Source organism: Narcine bancroftii, chromosome 3 (genome assembly GCF_036971445.1).
Source record: "Narcine bancroftii isolate sNarBan1 chromosome 3, sNarBan1.hap1, whole genome shotgun sequence".
NCBI lineage: Eukaryota > Metazoa > Chordata > Chondrichthyes > Torpediniformes > Narcinidae > Narcine > Narcine bancroftii.
Genome location: NC_091471.1, coordinates 276,331,436 through 276,351,046, shown reverse-complemented (window position 1 = coordinate 276,351,046; position 19,611 = coordinate 276,331,436). Strand labels below are relative to the sequence as shown.

The following is a 19,611-nucleotide window of genomic DNA, read 5'->3' as shown; positions in this document are numbered from 1 at the left end:
CAGAGCAAACGATAGAACCAAATGGATTGCCGATCAGAAGAACTGGAATTATTTTACCTCTGTCTCAAAATCACAATCCGGGTGTAATTTTACACTTGTTAACATTTCCCTGAAAGCCTTAAACAATAAATTGGAAACATCAGTAATGTTTACAATCTGGAAAAATTAATCTTCATAAGATTTAAATCCAAACTCACCGTTTCTCAATAGCACGAAGAAAATCTTCAAACTGACGGAACGGTGTGCCTTCTCCCCAAATGCCTAATCGGCACATATAAGCCATGTTCTTTGGTTCTGAGGCACCTTCAAAGATTTAGAAACATATTTTGAGCAATGGTCATAAGAGTAATTTTCATTACCATATTATATTTCAGGTATACAAAGTGAAAGACAGCCACTCTTCTGCAGTAAAAATACAATGCTGGGGAAACTCAGCAGGTCAAAGAGCGTACTCTATATAGCAAAGATAAAAATTTATAACCAACGTTTTGGGCTTGAGCCCTTCATCAAGAATGGGTGGAGATACCAGAGCACCCATTGTAAACCCAAACAGACATGGAGAGAACGTACAAACTTCCTATAGACAGTGACGGTTTTGAACAGAGGTCGCTAGTGCTGTAATAGCATTGCACTAACCACTCCAAACCTGGCTGACTATAGTTCCATCTGGAACAGCTGTTTATCAGCCAATCAGACTGAATGAGTTCTACATTTAGGTGTGGGCATCATGAATCTGGTGCCTACTGATCAATTCATGGGCTGAATTGCATGCTATGCTGTGGTCCTGTCAGGAATGACCTACTTTTCCAAGATTCGGTAGCTAGGTCAAACCAGTCATTTGATCTAAAATTACAGTTATCTCAACAGGGATTCTAGGCTGTGGAATGTAGACAAAAAAGTTGAAAAGATGGCTTATTTTAATGCTTGTAATTATTTGTGTATTTCATGTGAATTAATTTTTTTTAATTAATGAATGCTTTAATTGCTAGCTACATCCATTTATAAAGATTTTAAATCATTTCTAAATATCATAGATATGTTACAACTTGAGAAGGTCTAAGATGGCTCTGACAAATGCCAAAGTCCATTCCCCCCTTTGCATTCTGTGCAAGTCTATCAGGATCATTCGAGAGCAATATCACTGTGCAGAATTGCAGATAATTGATGTCAACCTTTAGCGCAGGAAAGTGCAGCTAATGTGCAATCACAAGCAATACACAGTATATAGCACCATCTATTTCAATGAGATTAATAGAAAGTTACATATTATTAGTGTACCATCATTTTGTCAAGAACATACCTGTTGCACTAGCATAAACAACACGTGCAAATGGAAGTCGGTTTTGAAGTTCCAGGACAGCCAGACCTGTTTTGGTGGACTTGGTACTGCCATTCACACAGACATTTTTTGCCTTATGACATTCATCAAATACAATCTAAGAAGCAGTAACAGTCAAGGAAAATCCAAAGATTCATTTAAGATTATTAATTTCATGATCACATGCATGCAATGAAATGCCATTTGTACCTTGTCATTAACCTTGTCTCAGAATCTTTCAGCAAACTCATCCGAACTGCAGATTTATCACAATAAATATCACAATAAATATCACAAAGGGATACTCGTTCTGCACACAAGGTCAAGATAAACTTATTTACATTTAAATGTGTTACAAGCTCAAAGGACTCAGAAAACAGCAGCAGAAATTCACCAAGATAATGGCTACTGAAACAAAAGCAGGTTTAATTTTTTTAATACATAATAATATGATCAATACTTATTACTACAGTTCAACTCCGATTCTCCAAAATCCTCATCTATCCTAAATTTTTTGGAGCCAAACTGACCGGGGACCTTGGGCTCCCGGCGGTGGCACCAGCGGATCTCGGGCTCCTGGAGCTGGCAGCAACACAGCGGACCTTGGGCTCCCGGCACCAGCAGTGGGGACCTCAAGTTCCCAGGCAGGACCCTCAGGTTCTCAGCACGAGTGGGGCCTTGGTGGGGAAATGTAGGTGATCGGTGGTAGCCAGCATATTTTTGGTCAGAATTAAACTTTATTTTAATGCTTAAAAAGCCTTACCTTGTTGTTTGTTGTTGTATAAACAATGTTACAAGTGATTTGCTGTTGCTACTGGGCTGTTTTTTTTTAAAAAGACCGGTTTTCCAAATAAAACGTTTATCCGAAATGGGCCTGGTCCCAACCATTTCAGATAATCGGAGTTATACTGTATTAACTTAACTGAACCCCCTTCTAAGCGCACATGTATGGAATGTTTGTGTGTTCAGGAAAGTTATTTTTCACTGTCAAATCATTCACTTTTCACTTCTCCAAGTTCACTGGCATCAGGCAATCTTCCATACTGTGCACAGAATTGAACAGATATTATATTCACCAGGCTTTAGTGCTTTAACATGTTATTATGACCCAGGAAGGTCTTTGTTGGTTTCAGAGAAATATTTGTTGGACACAAACTGATCTCCTTCAATCAACAAAGGAAGAGTCTTACCAAAGAAACTTGCCCCCTCTTGGGTTTTTCCAAAAGATAACCTCTTCTTCCATACCATAAGGAGTTCTTTTACCCCATTTCAGGAGAAACACAATGACCAGCCACAACCTCTGCAATTGTCCAGAGATTTAGAATAGGCTGAACTCAGAACCCTTGAAATGGGATCATGCCAACTTGCAGCTTTCACCATAAACTGCTTCAGAAAACTCTTCAGTTAGTCACTCTCTCTCTCTTTCTCTCTCTCTCTCTCTCTCTCTCTCTTTCTCACTCCCCCAAACAAAGGAAGTTTTCTCTCTGTTTGCAAAACCACATGGCCTCTCTTAGGACATCAAACTTCAACCAGAAATTTAAAACTCTGGCACCAGGAGAGCAGCCAAAAGATTTCTCAGTATTTGAGCCCGGACCCTGTTCAAACATGTTGGTCCATTAACAATTACTTGTGAAACTCTCACAAGTACCTCCCATTGTCTCTGCAAAACCAACTGTCAGACAGTAAGTCTACCCTTGCATAGCTCTTGCATGGCAAATGAGAGGTTTGTTTGTGAAATGTGACCTAATGAACCTCACAATTTAACCCTTTTAAGATACATTTTATCATAATGTTATTAACTTATTCTGTAACAAATTTGATGCAGTTTTTACTAGCTTGCATTTAGCTTGACATTAAAGGAAACAAACAAACTGATGAAAAAGGGAGCATGTGACACCTCACCCACAGCATATACCAGGAGCTCTTTGTAACAAAGCTACAAATCCTACCCTTAGAATTATTTTTATAATGTTACACCTAACCAGCAGCAATTGAGATGCACAAACAGATGGGTTAAGTTTAATCCAAAATTTATTAACAATTGTCAATAATACAATTAACTCAATATACTTAACACCCAAACAAAAGCCTTAATGAAAACTATAATCTAACAAGATATTTATAATGTGTATGTGGAAAAAGAACCAGACCATTATAACCCAAGCCCAAAATGCCCCGAAAAGAAAACTCCCAAAACAAAACTTCAAGTCAGTCAGGAAAATTTTCATACAGTGACCTTCTAGTCACTAACATGAGTCCAAAGCTCTTTTTTTAGGATTGCCAAGTGACCTTCTATCACACGAGTCTTCTCCTCTGAAATCCTGTCTTGGGTTGTCAAGTGACTTCTGCCACACAGAGTCCTCTTCTTGAAAGGGGACTGGAGACGCACAGGTCAGACACACGCACACACACTCTGGGAGTCAGAGTGCCACAAACTGCTGTCTGGACAAACAGTGCTGGCACCCATAGAAAAAGCAACTCAGTTTCCCTTCTTCCAACTGAAGCTGCTGTGTGAGTACACTGATAGACAGTTCCTCCCAGTGGTGCTGGCACCCGTGATCCATGCAACTCAGCCTTCTGCCTGCTGAAGCTGCCAGGCACCCACACACAGACCACCAGCTGACTAGCCGCCGTCCAATTAACTACAGTCTTTCTGACCATTCAAACTCAGCATTTCAACTGTTCTCCTGATTGGCAGAGAGTGGTTGATTACACCATGCGCACTCTCCACGAGCCCACCAGCTTCAGGGGTTTCACACTCCTGACAGCTGTCAATTCTCCCAGCGCATGGGTTCAGCACTTACCACAGTGCATGTACTCATCTCTCTCTCCTGCATCAGTCCTGTCCCAGGTCTGAAAATAAAGTTGTCCATGGTCCATATTAAGGGCAAAAGGGTAACCAAGGAAAGAGCAGAGTCGATTGCTGATAAAAAATAGAAATGTGTGTTTGGAGGTAGAGGATGTAAGTGATATTTTCAATGAATACTTGTCATCTGCATTCATTCAAAAGGAGAACTCATGGAACTGGACAGTGAAATTATGAAATATTTATTAAATCCCCATGGCCTAATGAGATTTGTTTTCAATGAGATGTGGTCCAACTTTTCTACAGCATCATTCAATCTTACTGTTTAAGGAAGTAAATTTGTTCAGCAAGGGCAGGTTGACAGAAGATCATTGTTTTACAGAAGTTCAGTTTTGAGACTTTTTTTTAATGCGCCTCAGTGTGGGGCATTTATCTATACAGACAAGCTATTCAGGTGACTCCACGACCTTCCAAAGGAAAATGGGATGAGCAATTAATGGCCTTAAGCAATGCCTAAATCACGTAAATAATTATAATCAATTAGAACTCTTAAAGGATACAACTCCATCAAAGTGTTCTCCACACCAATCCAGAATTTGCCTTAGCCTTGTTCTATGCTGACCACCGGCTTGACTTTCACCAATCAGTGCAGAATAGGTTGCAAACAAAACACCTTCTGAAGTAGCTGTATCACCATATTTTATCTGCATAGTTTTAAAAGGATACAAAGATCTCCATTACCAATTAGAAAGCACAAAGCCATAACACAAGTCAGAATACAACAATCAAAGGAAGAGGGAGGAAAGATAGAAATGAGAGATCATTGTCGTACACATAAATACAATGTACAATTCTTTCTGGCTGGAGCAGCTGCAAGGTATTTAAAATATACCATGAATAGTATGTATAAATTTAATGACTACATCAGAGAATTAAATTATCACATATGAGAATTGATAAATATTCACGGTTGCAATTCGTGAAAAAAATATGATGTCACAATAGTGCAGACAGATCTTTGGTCCTGGAGTGGAATTCTGGTTAGGGTAGTACAGGAAGGTTCAAGTGTCTGATAATGGATAGAAAAAGCCTGTTCGTGAACCTATGGGGTGCTGGATTTCAAGCTTCTGAACTGTCTGTCTGAGGGGAGAAGAGGATGTGACCAGGGTAATGGGGATCAGTTATGAAGCTGGCTGCATTTCTGAGGCAGCATCTCATGTAGATGTCTTCATTGTGCAGGAGATCAGTGCCTATGATGGACTTGGCTACTGTAGGTTTGACACTTTGTATGGCCATTGAAGTAATCATTGTTGTGTTGGCACAATGAGCTGGCTCTAAGCCAGAGGTTCTCAATGTTTTTTTTTCCCCACTCACATACCACTTTAAGTCATCCCTGACTACCCACAGAGCATCTATGATACAGGATGCTATAGGTTCTCTGTGGTTAGTCAGGGATGACTTAAGGTGGCATGCGAATGAATAAAAAAGGATGAGAATCACTGTCCTAGACTTATTCTGTTGGGTGAACACCCAGGAACTTGAAGAAACGAATCCCCTCCACTGCTGTCTCACCAATGAAAACAGGTACATGGTCACTCACTCAGCCTCCTCTTCCTTAAAGTCCAGATTATGCTTCTTGGGCTTACTGACATTAAGAGCAAGGCTGTTCTGACACCCTACAATCTAGTTATAAAGGGAGGAACAGAGTCTCAGATCTCAGAATTTGATTATTAGTTTTGCTGGTAGGACTGCATTAAACACTGAACTGTTTGATATAGGTGTTCTTGTGGTTCAGGGGATCTAAGACAAAGTGGAGGGCCAGTGATGTGGTATTTGTTGTTGACTAATTGTGGCGGTAGGCAATTAGAAGTAGGTCCAGGTCCTTCATGACAGAGGAGTTGATTTGCTCACTTCATGATAGAAGTAAGTGCCAGTGGGTAGAGTTCCTCACTACCCTTCTGCACCCATTGCTATCAGGTCCAGCATAGTAACTTCCCTCTTTGTCAGCCAGGAGAGATAAAGCAGTTAACTTTCTTCTTGGTGGTGATTGGTGGCTGGATCAGTCTGCTGCCTGTCTTACACTCCACCCAAGCTATATTTCTATTGTTCAGGTGAAATCAGGTGTGCTGTGAACGGCGCCAAATCTAAGCTTATTAGTTTCATGTTTTTGGTGTAGGATAATTTCTGTGTGTGTCATGCCCTGAAAAAATATTTTGCATTCACAATGAAATAAAATACCTTCATTATCATACATTTTATTTAGTTTTCACTAATAATCCAAAATGCACAAGAACTTTTGAATCAAAATACTAACATCATTCTTCATACCTTGTTGAGAGCATGCACTGGAATGTTTGCAGCAATATCTCTAAGATCACGTTCTGCATCATATTTGAGGTCATTGGAGACACTGAACCTATAATATGAGAATAGTGAATTTGATTAACACGTGGTTTACCTTTCATTTCAATGGTTATATTTCTTGTGATCTATTTTTCGTATTCAGCATTTTATTATTTTACCTTCTACCTTTAGATTGACATTAATGATGCTTCTAGGCATTGAACTCAAAGAGGAAAGAGGCCTGCTTCACCAATCAGGTCAAAGTACACAACAGCCTCAAGCATATTTTATTTCCCCAAAGCTTTTGAACTTTATATCAAATTAGCTAGATAATGAGACAGTGATTTTTATCAGTAAATTAAAACAAATTCCACAAATTAATCATTTTTCCTTTGCGTCTTTATGCTACAATTACTTTATACTTACCACAACGATTTCTTTCTGCCCCTTATGTAATTTTCATAAATGATGCCAGCCACAGTTCTTCCCTTTCCAACGCCAGCCCCATCACCAATAAGAAACCCTGCACGATGGTTATTTTCCAACAGAATTTCATGTTGCTAAAAAGATGTCAAAGAAATAGAATTTTTCCTTCACACAGAAATAACCAAATTATAAACACATACACAAAAGAAGTCATCGCAATGTATAGAACCAGTTCTTGATTTTCATCTGACATTTGTGAATTTACTGACTATAGTTCAGATTGAAGTATGGGAGGAGAACATGAAACCAAATAACTAACCACCGGCTTTTGGTATAATTTTGAATTGCTTTAATTTCAAATTGATTAATCATTTTACGAATAGGTAACATACAACATGCACACAATTTTCTGTGATATCAAATGCAGTTAGTGGACCATACCTGACATGCATAGATGATTGCCTCTAGTTGTAGTGCAGACAATGAACCATTTGCAATTGTCAACGGAGGAAGGCAAAGGGTGTATCTGACGTTTGGAGGTGGCACACTAGACAATGTACTTGTTTCAACCACTCTGTCTGGGTGGTTAATTCCAATTTTAGCTGCATGTGAAAATAATTTTAAGATCTGAGATATTTCCATATTTATATATTGGATCAGAACATTGGAGCAAAATTAGGCCATGAGGCTTATCGAGCCTTATCGAGCCTCACAACAGTGTCTCTCAATGAGATCATGGTTGATCAGGCCATGGATGCAACTCCATGGCCAGATAAAACCATGCAAGGATCTTAAGACAAGGCTAAAAGATTTCATGCTGATTTCTTAGGCTCTGGAAAAATGGCTTGACCATGAAGAAGGGAAATATTTTTAAATGTACAATGGTGATGTGCATGAGAAAATTGGGGTACTGATGAGGTTTTGTCAGTAAATGAGATATAGGGGACAAAACTGGTGATTCAGAGGAAAAAGAAAGTGACTCCTCACAAAAGAGTGAACAATAGGGGGAACTCAGGTGCTGACCTGAACAGTATCTAAGCCATTTGCCATTTTTTGCATTACAAGGAAGCAGGGATGCTGACAGAGAGCAGGAAGACAGGTGCCTAAAATTGTTGTAATTGAAAGCAATGGGCGTATTGATGTTAAATTGGAAAAAGTGACAGAAGTCATAAGATCAATGAGAGGAGCAGGACAAGTCAAGTGCTCTGAGTATAGCCCATGTTTTTGGATAATACTACTGAATGGAATCATATAGATAATCTATGGTAGGAGATACAGGGAGCTATTTTGGCTATAACAACGATGGAGTGGCTGCTGAAGACTAGGTAGTATCTTGGAGGTAACAGATAAATTTCTTATTTTCGAATAAGAAATTTATATACAAGTTTTTTAATGCATATATGAAATTAAATAAAATTAAAAAAAATAAATGCATCAAGGAGGTGGAATGTAGATGCAGATGCCACATACAATTCTGGCTAAATAATTTCAGATTATTAGTGCATAATTTTATTTTCAAAATTAATTTCATGGCTGCTCTTTCTGATGTGACGAGATGTTTAATGACCAAAAATATTGTAAACAGTTCACACAATAAATGACTAGACATCAAATCATCTCACTTACATTTGGAAGGTACATAGTCTGCATAAGTTTCTGCATGCCCCAATTCTTCAGAATCCTCGTTATCAGTATCTTCTTCCTCTTCCACCTGTATTGATGTCTGAACAAACAGTAAGTGCAAAATCTACTGAGATATTGTGCATTTACTTCAACAACAAAATGCCACACGTTCTATCTAATAGCATGGTACAATTCCCATCTTCAATTGTGGACTTCCATTCTCGTTAATAGATAGAAGGTTCACGAGAATGTTGACAGGATTTCAAGGTTTGAGTTACAGGGAAAGGTTGTGCAGACTAAGGCTTTTTTCTCTGGAGCGTAGAAGATTGGGGGGGGCTTGATTGAGGTGTTTAAGATTTTAAAAGGGACAGATAGAGTAAATGTGGATAGGCTTTTTCAATTAAGAGTTGGGGAGATTCAAACTAGATGGGATGGTTTAAGATTGAAGGGGGAAAATTATAAAGGGAACATGAGGGGAAATTTCTTTACGCAAAGGGTGGTAGGGATGTGGAATGAGCTTCCGGAAGATGTAGTTGAGGCGGGATCATTGGTTACATTTAAGGATAGACTGGATAGTTACATGGATAGGAGGGGACTGGAGGGGTATGGACTGGGTGCTGGTCAGTGGGACTAGGAGGGTGAGAATTTGTTACAGCATGGACTAGTAAGGCCAAACTGGCCTGTTCTGTGCTGTAAGTGGTTATATGGTTATACAGGATGAATCTGGAAATGAGATCTCACTACCCTATTGGTCTTATGGTCAATGGCTGGTCAAGGATCAGGTAGAATTCCCTCCTCCTTCCTTTGTATATACCAAACAGTCAAAAAGTATTTTTTTAAATTGGGGGCCATTACGACATCAATTTGACTTTATGCACACATCAAATGGCATGCAATTCTGGTCTTAATTTTCTGAAGTCTATTGTGGGGAATTTTTTTGTCACAAGACTAACTAACAAACTGAAGAGAAAGATCAGCCTCACAAACATGCAATGAGACCAACCTGATAAAGTTTTTGTCAGTTAAACAGTCGTGATGTTCAATGACAACCTAACCAACTTATCTTTCAGTTGCAGGTAAATCGCTTGCATAATGGAATTGTAAATTACTGGCAGCAAAGTTACCTGAAAAGACTGAGTTGGACCATTGCTGATTTGTAGATGATTTGAAAATGGTTGATTTGGAAATGCAAGGGAAACCTGTAAAGATATAAGAGATAAAGATAATTTCATTCAATAGCAGACCAAACAACCGACTCAAATAAACTGCAAATTATTTCATCATTAAGCTCTTCCATTATCAAGAGAGGATTGAAATATGTTAATAGGAACATGGCGTTACAGGAAGTTAACAGAAAAGAGTCATCATCAACCAAGGGCAGACAGGAGACTATTCTGATGAACAGGCAATGATAAATGAGTGCAGTGATGGGAGCGGGAGAATGACTTCAAGAAACAGGAACAAATGAGGGAAAAGCAGCAATAATTTTTGAATAGTTTTAACTAAATTTCTATGTGTTCTCGAGTTAACTTGTAAATGAACAATTCTAGAAGGGAAAAGATATCCTTTCAAGTTACTTACCACAAAACTTCTTGGTAAACATTTTAAAACATTGTTCCACATTGCATTTCCAAGTAGCTGTATTTGATTGGTGATGCTTCAAATAAGTTTATCGACACTAATTACATATTCCAGATGAATATACAGTACAATTCCGATTATCCGAAATTGGATTCTCCAAAATCCTAATTTATCAGAATTTTTAAAAATTTTGGATGAATGAGGATATCCAAAACAAATCAGAAAACCTCATTTATCCAAACAATTTTCGGAGCTAAACTGACCTCACAGGTTGAAAAAAAATTCACTTGACATGAAATTAGAATGACGATTGTCCTTGTTTCTAATAAATCCTTCCCCTCTCTCTTTCCATTTCTTCTTTACCTTTCCCTATTGACTTTTCTCTCCAACTCTCCCTCTCAAACCATGAGTCACTGTCTCCCAGGCACAAATGGTTAGAAGAATCCCTTCCTGGGCAGGAGTGGGACCTTGTGCTCAGTGGTGTTTCCTTCCCTCTCCTTCCTTCCCTGGCACTGCAGAGCTCTCTGATGTCGACTCCGAACCCTCTCCCTGCCCTACTACTACCACACACACACACACACACACACACACACACACACACACACACACACACACACACACACACACACACACACACACACACCATGAACACCCCAGTGTGAGTGTTTAGTAGGCCTAGTAGGGAAGGATTAGGAGTAAGAACTTGCCAGTGAGTGTTCCACTGGCCCAGGAAGCCTCCCCAGGGATCAGTGACAGTAGTGGGTCATGTCGGTGATCTGCTATTGGGAGGTGTTGGTGCTTGGCACAACCAGCATTTTTTTGGTGAGAATTAAATATTACTTTAATGCTCAAAAAGCCTTCCCTTCTTGTTTGTTGCTGTTTAAACGTTGATACAAGTGATTTGCTGTTGCAACTGGGCTGTTTTTTAAAAATGACCAATTCTCCAAAAACTGTTTATTTGACAGAGAACTGGTCCCATTTTGGATAATCGGAGTTGTACTGTACATTACAGAATCAGTTACAAACTTTGTCACTGAATTTGTGGAACTATTAGAACTTTTTAAGCACCAATTTCAGATGATCATATTAAGACTGTACAGAGGAGTATCACAAAGAAGAATCAACAAGATCAAAAATGCATTCAAGTTTGAATTTTCAAAATTAAAGTATTTCCCTGCAAAACCAATAAACCATGGTGTATGCACAGTTCCAATACTAACCTCAAAGTTGGAATCTATTCTTGGGTCCCAAATGCTTGGATTAAGAACTTCTAGATTAAAATCCTCAGTATCAGCTATATCAGGCAGTGATTCAGGTGAGGAGAAAAGGGAATTATCATCTATATAATTTAAATCCTGCAAAAGACAAAAAAGACTGGTGAATGATGCATCACCTCTCCAACTGATTCCAACAGACTTTTTAAAAATTGAAGGCATCGTTCACAACAACCTTCGAGGTAATAAAATTGCATCTCTATGTCATTACCATTAATTTAATCCAAAAGTGATTGCAAAATATTAAAATGAAGTTATTTTGTTTTAAAAAATATACTTCCAACGAATTGAGATGCTTGGGGATAGAGTCAGGTAAACTCTGGTTGTTAATCAAACGTAAACCCAAACACGCATTCAACATTGAACGTAGCATTCGCTCTTGCTGATTTACAGTAATTCAAAGATATGAAAAGCAAGTTTTGGTACTCATTTTGTTCAATGGTGGCCCAAAACATTGCAATTGCTCACAGAAGCCGCTTTTAGGCGCCTGCAGGTGCGGCTAGCGGAGTTCAGCTGGCACATTTAGGTGGCCACGGAATGGACAGCTTTCTGGCACTTGAACGTGCCAGCTGACTGCTAGCCATCTAGCAGCGAAAGCCAGCTACTCGGGGCAGCAGTCTGACAGCCCCCTCTTTGCTGCCTGTGTGACTGCGTGGCTGGGGCAACGTGGGGGGTGGGGAGGTGGGGAGGCCTGGGGCAGGAGGAGTACGGGGCTGGGGCAGCCGGCAGGGGGGGATGTACGGGGCTGGGGCAGCCGGCAGGGGGGGATATACGGGGCTGGGGCAGCCGGCAGGGGGGATGTATGGGGCTGGGGCAGCCGGCAGGGAGAAAATACGGGGCTGGGGCGGCCGGCGGGAGACTCCAGGGCTGGGGAAGCCATCCCCGAGAATCCTGACATCAAAAGTTCTCACCTTTTAAATTTAGCGGGATTTTGTATGCAAGCATAAGCCTCGTAAGTCCCTTGCCAGCAGCCCCAGCCTCTTAGTCCAATGCTCGGGGACTATCAGGCTGCAGGGAGGGTAGGTTTCAGCAGCGGGGAGGGTAGGTTTCACCAATGGGGAGGGTGGCTGTCAGCAGGTCAGAGGGTGACAGTCAGTCTGCCTGCTGCTAGCCACTTGAAAGCGGCTAGCAGCTTTGCCTGAGCTGCTTTCAGCTGCAATGGGGAATACTCCGAGCAGGATATTATACCTACTGGAGAAGGGTAGGGTGGCCACCCGACAGCCGCACAGGAGTATAATGCGTGGCTTTACAGCTGGGTATTGTGGCCATCTGAAAGTGTCTAGAGTTGCTTCAGAGGTTGGGTAAGGAAATTTAGCTCCTCTTGTAGCAGCTTTAAAAAAATTATTGAATCTCGCCACTCACTGACATTTTCCTCCAACTGCAACACTATGTAACTCCCAGTGAATGTATCTGATGTGTTATTTTTAAAAACAGACTCCCAAATACATCAGCAAACCCTGATTTAAGTATTACAGCGATTGGACCACATAGTCCATTCTTTGATAAAAGAGTTGATGTTTAATCTTTCTCGAAACTCACCCTGCAGAGCAAGGAGTGGATAGTAAAATGGCAAATATCAACTCCACTATTTCTGGACAAAATATTTTGCTTTGCATGAAAAGCATTTCCAGAATTCAGATGGGATTTATTTCACTGAAAATGCTATTACTTCAAGTAGTTTTGAAAACTTGTGAAAACAGAGTTGCATGTTTGGAAGGTTATTTGGCAACAAGGAAAAAAGTTCAAAAGTTAATTTGAAGTAGCTGTGTTATTTTGTCTTGTCCAAAACCCAAAATGAACTGTAATTGGTCTTGCTTCCATCGTAGAGACCAGTGGCCGGAGGCAGTGTCAGGTACATTGGAACCTTGAAAGGTTCGCTGCCAGAACCGTGAATATGGACAGGATTGTAATAAACATACAAGTAACCATATAACCGTTTACAGCATGGAAATGGGCCATATCGGCCTTTCAAGTCCGCGCCGGTTCACTTGAACAACTCCACTACCTCCCCCACCCCACTCTCCGCCCATAACCCTCCAACCCCCTCATATCCTTGTACACATCCTCTTTGGCTTGGCTTCACGGATGAAGATTTATGGAGGGGTATGTCCACGTCTGCTGCAGGCTCGTTGGTGACTGACAAGTCCGATGCGGGACAGGCAGGCATGATTGCAGCGGTTGCAAGGGAAAATTGGTTGGCTGGGGTTAGGTGTTGGGTTTTTTCCTCCTTTGTCTTTTGTCAGTGAGGTGGGCTCTGCGGTCTTCAAAGGAGGTTGCTGCCCGCCAAACTGTGAGGCGCCAAGATGCATGTTGGAGGCGAGATCAGCCCACTGGCGGGGGTCAATGTGGCAGGCACCAAGAGATTTCTTTAGGCAGTCCTTGTACCTCTTCTTTGGTGCACCTCTGTCACGGTGGCCAGTGGAGAGCTCGCCATATAACACGATCTTGGGAAGGCGATGGTCCTCCATTCTGGAGACGTGACCCACCCAGTGCAGCTGGATCTTCAGCAGCGTGGACTCGATGCTGTAGGCCTCTGCCAGCTTGAGTACTTCGATGTTGGTGATGAAGTCACTCCAATGAATGTTGAGGATGGAGCGGAGACAGCGCTGATGGAAGCGTTCTAGGAGTCTTAGGTGATGCCGGTAGAGGACCCATGATTCGGAGCCGAACAGGAGCGTGGGTATGACAATGGCTCTGTACACGCTGATCTTTGTGTGTTTTTTCAGGTGGTTGTTTTTCCAGACTCTTTTGTGTCGTCTTCCAAAGGCGCTATTTGCCTTGGCGAGTCTGTTGTCTATCTCTTTGTCGATCCTTGCATCAGATGAAATGGTGCAGCCGAGGTAGATAAACTGGTTGACCATTTTGAGTTGTGTGTGCCCAATGGAGATGTGGGGGGTGGCTGGTGGTTATGGTGGGGAGCTGGCTGATGGAGGACCTCAGTTTTCTTCAGGCTGACTTCCAGGCCAAACATTTTGGCAGTTTCCACAAAACAGGACGTCATGCGCTGGAGAGCTGGCTCTAAATGGGGAACTAAAGTGGCATCGTCTGCAAAGAGTAGTTCACGGACAAGTTGCTCTTGTGTCTTGGTGTGAGCTTGCAGGCACCTCAGATTGAAGAGACTGCCATCCGTGCGGTACCGGATGTAAACAGAGTCTTCATTGTTGAGGTCTTTCATGGCTTGTTTCAGCATCACGCTGAAGAAGATAGTAAAGAGGGTTGGTGCGAGGACGCAGCCTTGCTTCACGCCGTTGTCAATGGAGAAGGGTTCGGAGAGCTCATTGCTGTATCTGACCCGACCTTGTTGGTTTTCGTGCAGTTGGATAACCATGTTGAGGAACTTGGGGGGGGGGGGGGGGGGGGCATCCGAGGTGCTCTAGTATTTGTCAAAGCCCTTTCCTGCTCACGGTGTCGAAGGCTTTGGTGTAGTCCTTTGTTTTGTTCTCTGCACTTTTCTTGGAGCTGTCTGAGGGCAAAGACCATGTCAGTAGTTCCTCTGTTTGCGCAAAAGTCACACTGTGATTCTGGGAAGACTTTTTCGGCGACACGAGGTATTAGTTTAACCTTCTCTTAAATGACAGAAAGGACCCTGCCGCAACTATCTCCTCTGCAAGATCATTCTATTCTGCCACCACTCTTTGAGTGAAGAAGCATCCTCTTACATTTCTCCTGAAGTTTTGCCCCCTTACCCTTAACTTATGCCCTCTTGTTCCAACCTCCCCTGCCCTCGGGAAAGAGTCTACTCACTTCTAGTCTACCTATTCCCTTCATAATTTTAAATACTTCTATCAGATCCCCTCTCAACCGTCTATGTTCCAATGAATAAAGTCCCAGTCTCCTTAATCTTTCTCTGTACTCTAGATGTTGTAAGCCAGGCAATATCTTTGTAAATCTTCTCTGCACCCTCTCCACCTTATCTATATTCTTTCTATAATTTGGAGACCAGAACTGAACACAATACTCCAAACCTGGCCTCACCAGTGCTTTAAACAGTTGCAGCATTACTTCCCAGCTCCTATACTCTATACTATGATTTATGAAGGCTAGCATACCATATGCCTTCTTAACCCCCACGTGTACATGGGAATCTACCTTCAATGAACGCTGTACCATAACTCCGAGATCCCTCTGTTCCTCTGCGTACCTCAATACCCTCCCCTTAACTGCATATGTCCTATTCTGGTTATTTTTTCCCCCGAAATGTAGCACTTTGCACTTGTCTGCATTAAATTCCACCTGCCATCTTTCAGCCCATTTTTCCAAACAAACCAAATCCTTCTGTAATCCAAGAAAACCTTCCTCACCATCCATCACTCCCCCTATTTTCATATTGTCTGCATATTTGCTTACCCAGTTAATATCATTAATACAAATGATAAACAACAGGGGACCCAGCACCGATCCCTGAGGCACATCACTTATCACAGGCTTCCATCCTGAGAGACTCTCTTGACTCTCTGCTGTCCATCTTCCAGCCACCTCTGAACCCATCTCACTATCTCTCTATTAATCCCCAATGACTGAAACTTCCTTACTAGCCTTACATACGAAACCTTATCAAAAGCCTTACTAAAATTCAAATATATTACGTCAACTGCCCTACCTTCATCCACTTTTCTTGTCAACCCCAAAACGCGACAAGATTATTCAAACATGACTTTCCCTTCACAAACCCATGCTGGATGCCCCTAATCAATCACTGCCTATCCAGATATTTGTACATACTATCTCTAAGAATACTCTCTACAACTTTCCCCACCACCGAAGTCAAACTTACTGGCTGATAATTACTTGGCCTGCATCTTGTGCCTTTTTTAAACAATGAAAATACATTTGCAACCCTCAAATCCCGTGGCACCACACCCTCCTCCAGTGATCATTGAAAAATCACTGTCAGAGCCCCCGCTATTTGCTCGCTGACCTCCCTTAACTTCCTGGGAAAAATCCCATCAGGACCAGGAGACATCCACCTTTATTGACCCTAGAAGCTCCAAACCCTCTCTTTAGTAATCCCAATCCTTTCCATAACTAAGCCATTTGCCTCACTTATCTCACATAGTCCAATGTCCCTTTCCCTCATAAATATAGATGAGAAAAAAATCATTCAATATCTCTCCCATCTCATACGGTTCCTCACATAGTCCACTGTTCCCATTTTCCAATGGACCTACTCTATCCTTAACCCACGTTAGTGGAGGTGGTATATAGGCCTCCAAATAGTAATGTAAGAGGTGAGGGAAGGCATAAAAAGAGAAATTAGAGAAGCGTGCAATAAGGGAACAACTGTCATCATGGGAGACTTTAATTTACATATAGATTGGACGAGCCAAATTAGTAAAAATACTGAGGAGGAGGAATTCCTTGAATGTTAACGGGACGGTTATCTAGACCAATATGTCGAGGAACCAACTCGGGAGCAGGCCATTTTAGATTGGGTATTATGCAATGAAATGGGGCTAATCAGCAATCTTGTTGTACGAGGCCCTTTGGGTAGGAGCGATCACAATATGATCGAATTCTCACTCGACATGGAGAGTGAAGAAATTAAAACCGAGACTAAGGTCCTGAATTTAAATAAAGGGAATTATGATGGTATGAGATGGGAGTTGAGTAAGATTGATTGGGTGGTGTTTATGGGGGGGTTGATGGTGGATAGACAATGGAAAGCATTCAATGATCTAATGGAAGAATTGCAGAAATTGTTTATTCCGGTTTGGCATAAAAATAAACCAAAAAAGGTGACTCAAGCGTGGATAACAAGGGAAATTAGAGACAGCATTAGGTCCAAAGAGAGAGCATATCAATTGGCCAAAAAAAGTACCACAACCGAAGACTGGGAACAGTTCAAGATGCAGCAAAGGAGGACAAAGGGATTAATCAAGAGGGCAAAAATAAATTATGAAAGTAAACTTGCGGCAAACATAAAAACCAACTGCAAAAGCATTTATAGATATGTCAAGAGGAAAAGATTGGTGAAATCCAGAGTAGGTCCCTTGCAGTCAGAATCAGGGGAATATATAACGGGGAATAAGGAAATGGCAGACCAATTAAATTCTTACTTTAGTTCTGTTTTCACAAGAGAGGATACAACATCCCAAGGATGTTGAGAAACATAGAGACTAATGCAAGGGAGGAGCTGAAAGAAATCAGTATCTCTAAGGATATTGTCTTGGGGAAATTGAAGGGATTGAAGCCCGATAAATCCCAAGGGCCTGATAATCTACATCCTAGGGTACTTAAAGAAGTGGACATTCAGATAGCAGACGCTTTAAGAATTATTTTCCAGAACTCGATAGACTCAGGATCAGTACCCATGAATTGGAGGGTAGCTAATGTTACCCCACTATTTAAAAAGGGGGTTAGAGAAAAAGCAGGGAATTATAGGCCGGTGAGCCTTACATCAGTATTGGGCAAAATGATGGAATCCATTATTAAGGATGTAATGGTGGAGCATATGACTAGCAGAAAAGGGATCGGACAGAGTCAACATGGATTTACAAAAGGTAAATCGTGCTTGACAAATCTATTGGAATTCTTTGAGATGGTGACAGGTAAAATAGATGGGGGAGAGCCAGTGGATGGGGTGTACCTGGATTTCCAAAAGGCCTTCGATAAGGTCTCACATAAACGACTGGCATGCAAAATCAAGGCTCATGGGATTGGGGGAAAGGTATTGATATGGGTGGATTGAGAACTGGCTGGCAGATAGAAGACAGAGTTGGGATAAACGGTTCGTTTTCTGAGTGGCAGGCGGTGACCAGTGGGGTGCCACAGGGATCTGTACTGGGACCCCAGCTGTTCACAATTTACATTAATGATCTAGATGAGGGGATTGGATGTAATATCTCCAAATTTGCAGGCGACACTAAGCTAGGAGAGATTGTGTGCACTGAAGAGGGGGTCAGGAAGCTCCAGTGTGATTTGGATAAATTGGGGGACTGGGCAGATACATGGCAAATGCACTACAATGTGGATAAATGTGAGGTTATCCACTTTGGTAATATAAACCAGAGGGCAGATTACTATTTGAATGGCAATAGATTGGGAGATGGGGAAGTGCAGAGAGACCTAGGGGTTCTTGTGCACTAGTCACTGAAGGCGAGCACGCAGGTACAGCAGGCGGTTAAAAAGGCAAATGGTATGTTGGCCTTCATATCAAGAGGGTTTGAGTAAGGATACCTTACTGCAGTTGTACAGAGCCTTGGTGAGACCACACCTGGAGTATTCTGTGCAGTTTTGGTCGCATTATCTGAAGAAGGATGTTCTTGCAATGGAGGGAGTGCAGAGGCGATTCACCAGGCTGATACCTGGAATGGCAGGAATAACTTATGAGGAAAGATTGCGCAAATTGGGATTGTACTCGCTGGAGTTTAGAAGATTGAGAGGCAATCTCAGAGACATATAAAATTCTGCCATGACTCCACAGAATGGATGCGGAAGGGATGTTTCCGATGGTGGGGGAGTCCAGAACCCGGGGCCATGGTTCGAGGATAATAGGCAAACTATTTAGAACAGAGATTAGGAGGAATTTCTTTACCCAGAGGGTGGTGAATCTGTGGAATTCATTGCCACAGAGAGCAGTAGAGGCAGGTTCATTGAATATATTTAAGAGGGAATTGGATATATTTCTTCAGTATTAGGGGTTACGGAGAGAAGGCGGGGACAGGGTACTGAACTTTAAGATCAGCCATGATCTCATTGAATAGCAGAGCAGGCTCGAAGGGCCGAATGACCTACTCCTGCTCCTATCTTCTATGTTTCTATGTTTTTATCATTCACATATCTGTAAAAACCCTTAGGATTCACTTTCACCTTACTAGCGGGTATGGACTCCTCATACCTTCTTTTTGCCTTTCTAATTTTCCTCTTAAGGTTCTTTCTGCAATCTAAGTAACGATCATACATCTCATCAATCTTTTGTTTCTTACCTGGTGTCGAAGCCCTTGTGGACCATTACAAGAGGAGAGGACTGGCTGCCTAATGTTTCCCTTGAATTAAGGGAAACAAAAAGGATATCTGTGGTGACCAGAAAGAAAGGTTTTCATCTGGAAAACCCTGATGGGGCAAGTTTCTTCAGCAAGACACTGACGTGGCCGATTAGAAGGAATTAGTTTGTGTCCAGTGAACAACAAATCTCTCTGAAAATTGACAAGAACCTTCCTGAGCGGTAACCATTTACCTTTCAAGCACCAAATCCCGGTGAAGTTCATACATGTTAAATTCTGTGCACAGTATAAAAATTG

General features: G+C 41.6%; 1 protein-coding gene across 6 annotated transcripts in view; it reads right to left on the bottom strand.

The window, feature by feature from the left end:
- Nucleotides 1–19,611, bottom strand: part of sbno2b (strawberry notch homolog 2b) — a 189,102-nt gene that overhangs the window by 67,443 nt on the left and 102,048 nt on the right. For all 6 annotated transcript variants that reach the window (XM_069928192.1, XM_069928191.1, XM_069928193.1 and 3 more), the window contains 9 exons: nt 11,318–11,452; nt 9,641–9,715; nt 8,520–8,616; nt 7,335–7,495; nt 6,894–7,027; nt 6,453–6,540; nt 4,685–4,828; nt 1,301–1,436; nt 198–303 (listed from right to left, as the gene is read on the bottom strand). In XM_069928192.1, coding sequence (XP_069784293.1) covers nt 198–303; nt 1,301–1,436; nt 4,685–4,828; nt 6,453–6,540; nt 6,894–7,027; nt 7,335–7,495; nt 8,520–8,616; nt 9,641–9,715; nt 11,318–11,452 — 1,076 coding nt within the window. The remainder of the gene's footprint in view (nt 1–197; nt 304–1,300; nt 1,437–4,684; nt 4,829–6,452; nt 6,541–6,893; nt 7,028–7,334; nt 7,496–8,519; nt 8,617–9,640; nt 9,716–11,317; nt 11,453–19,611) is intronic.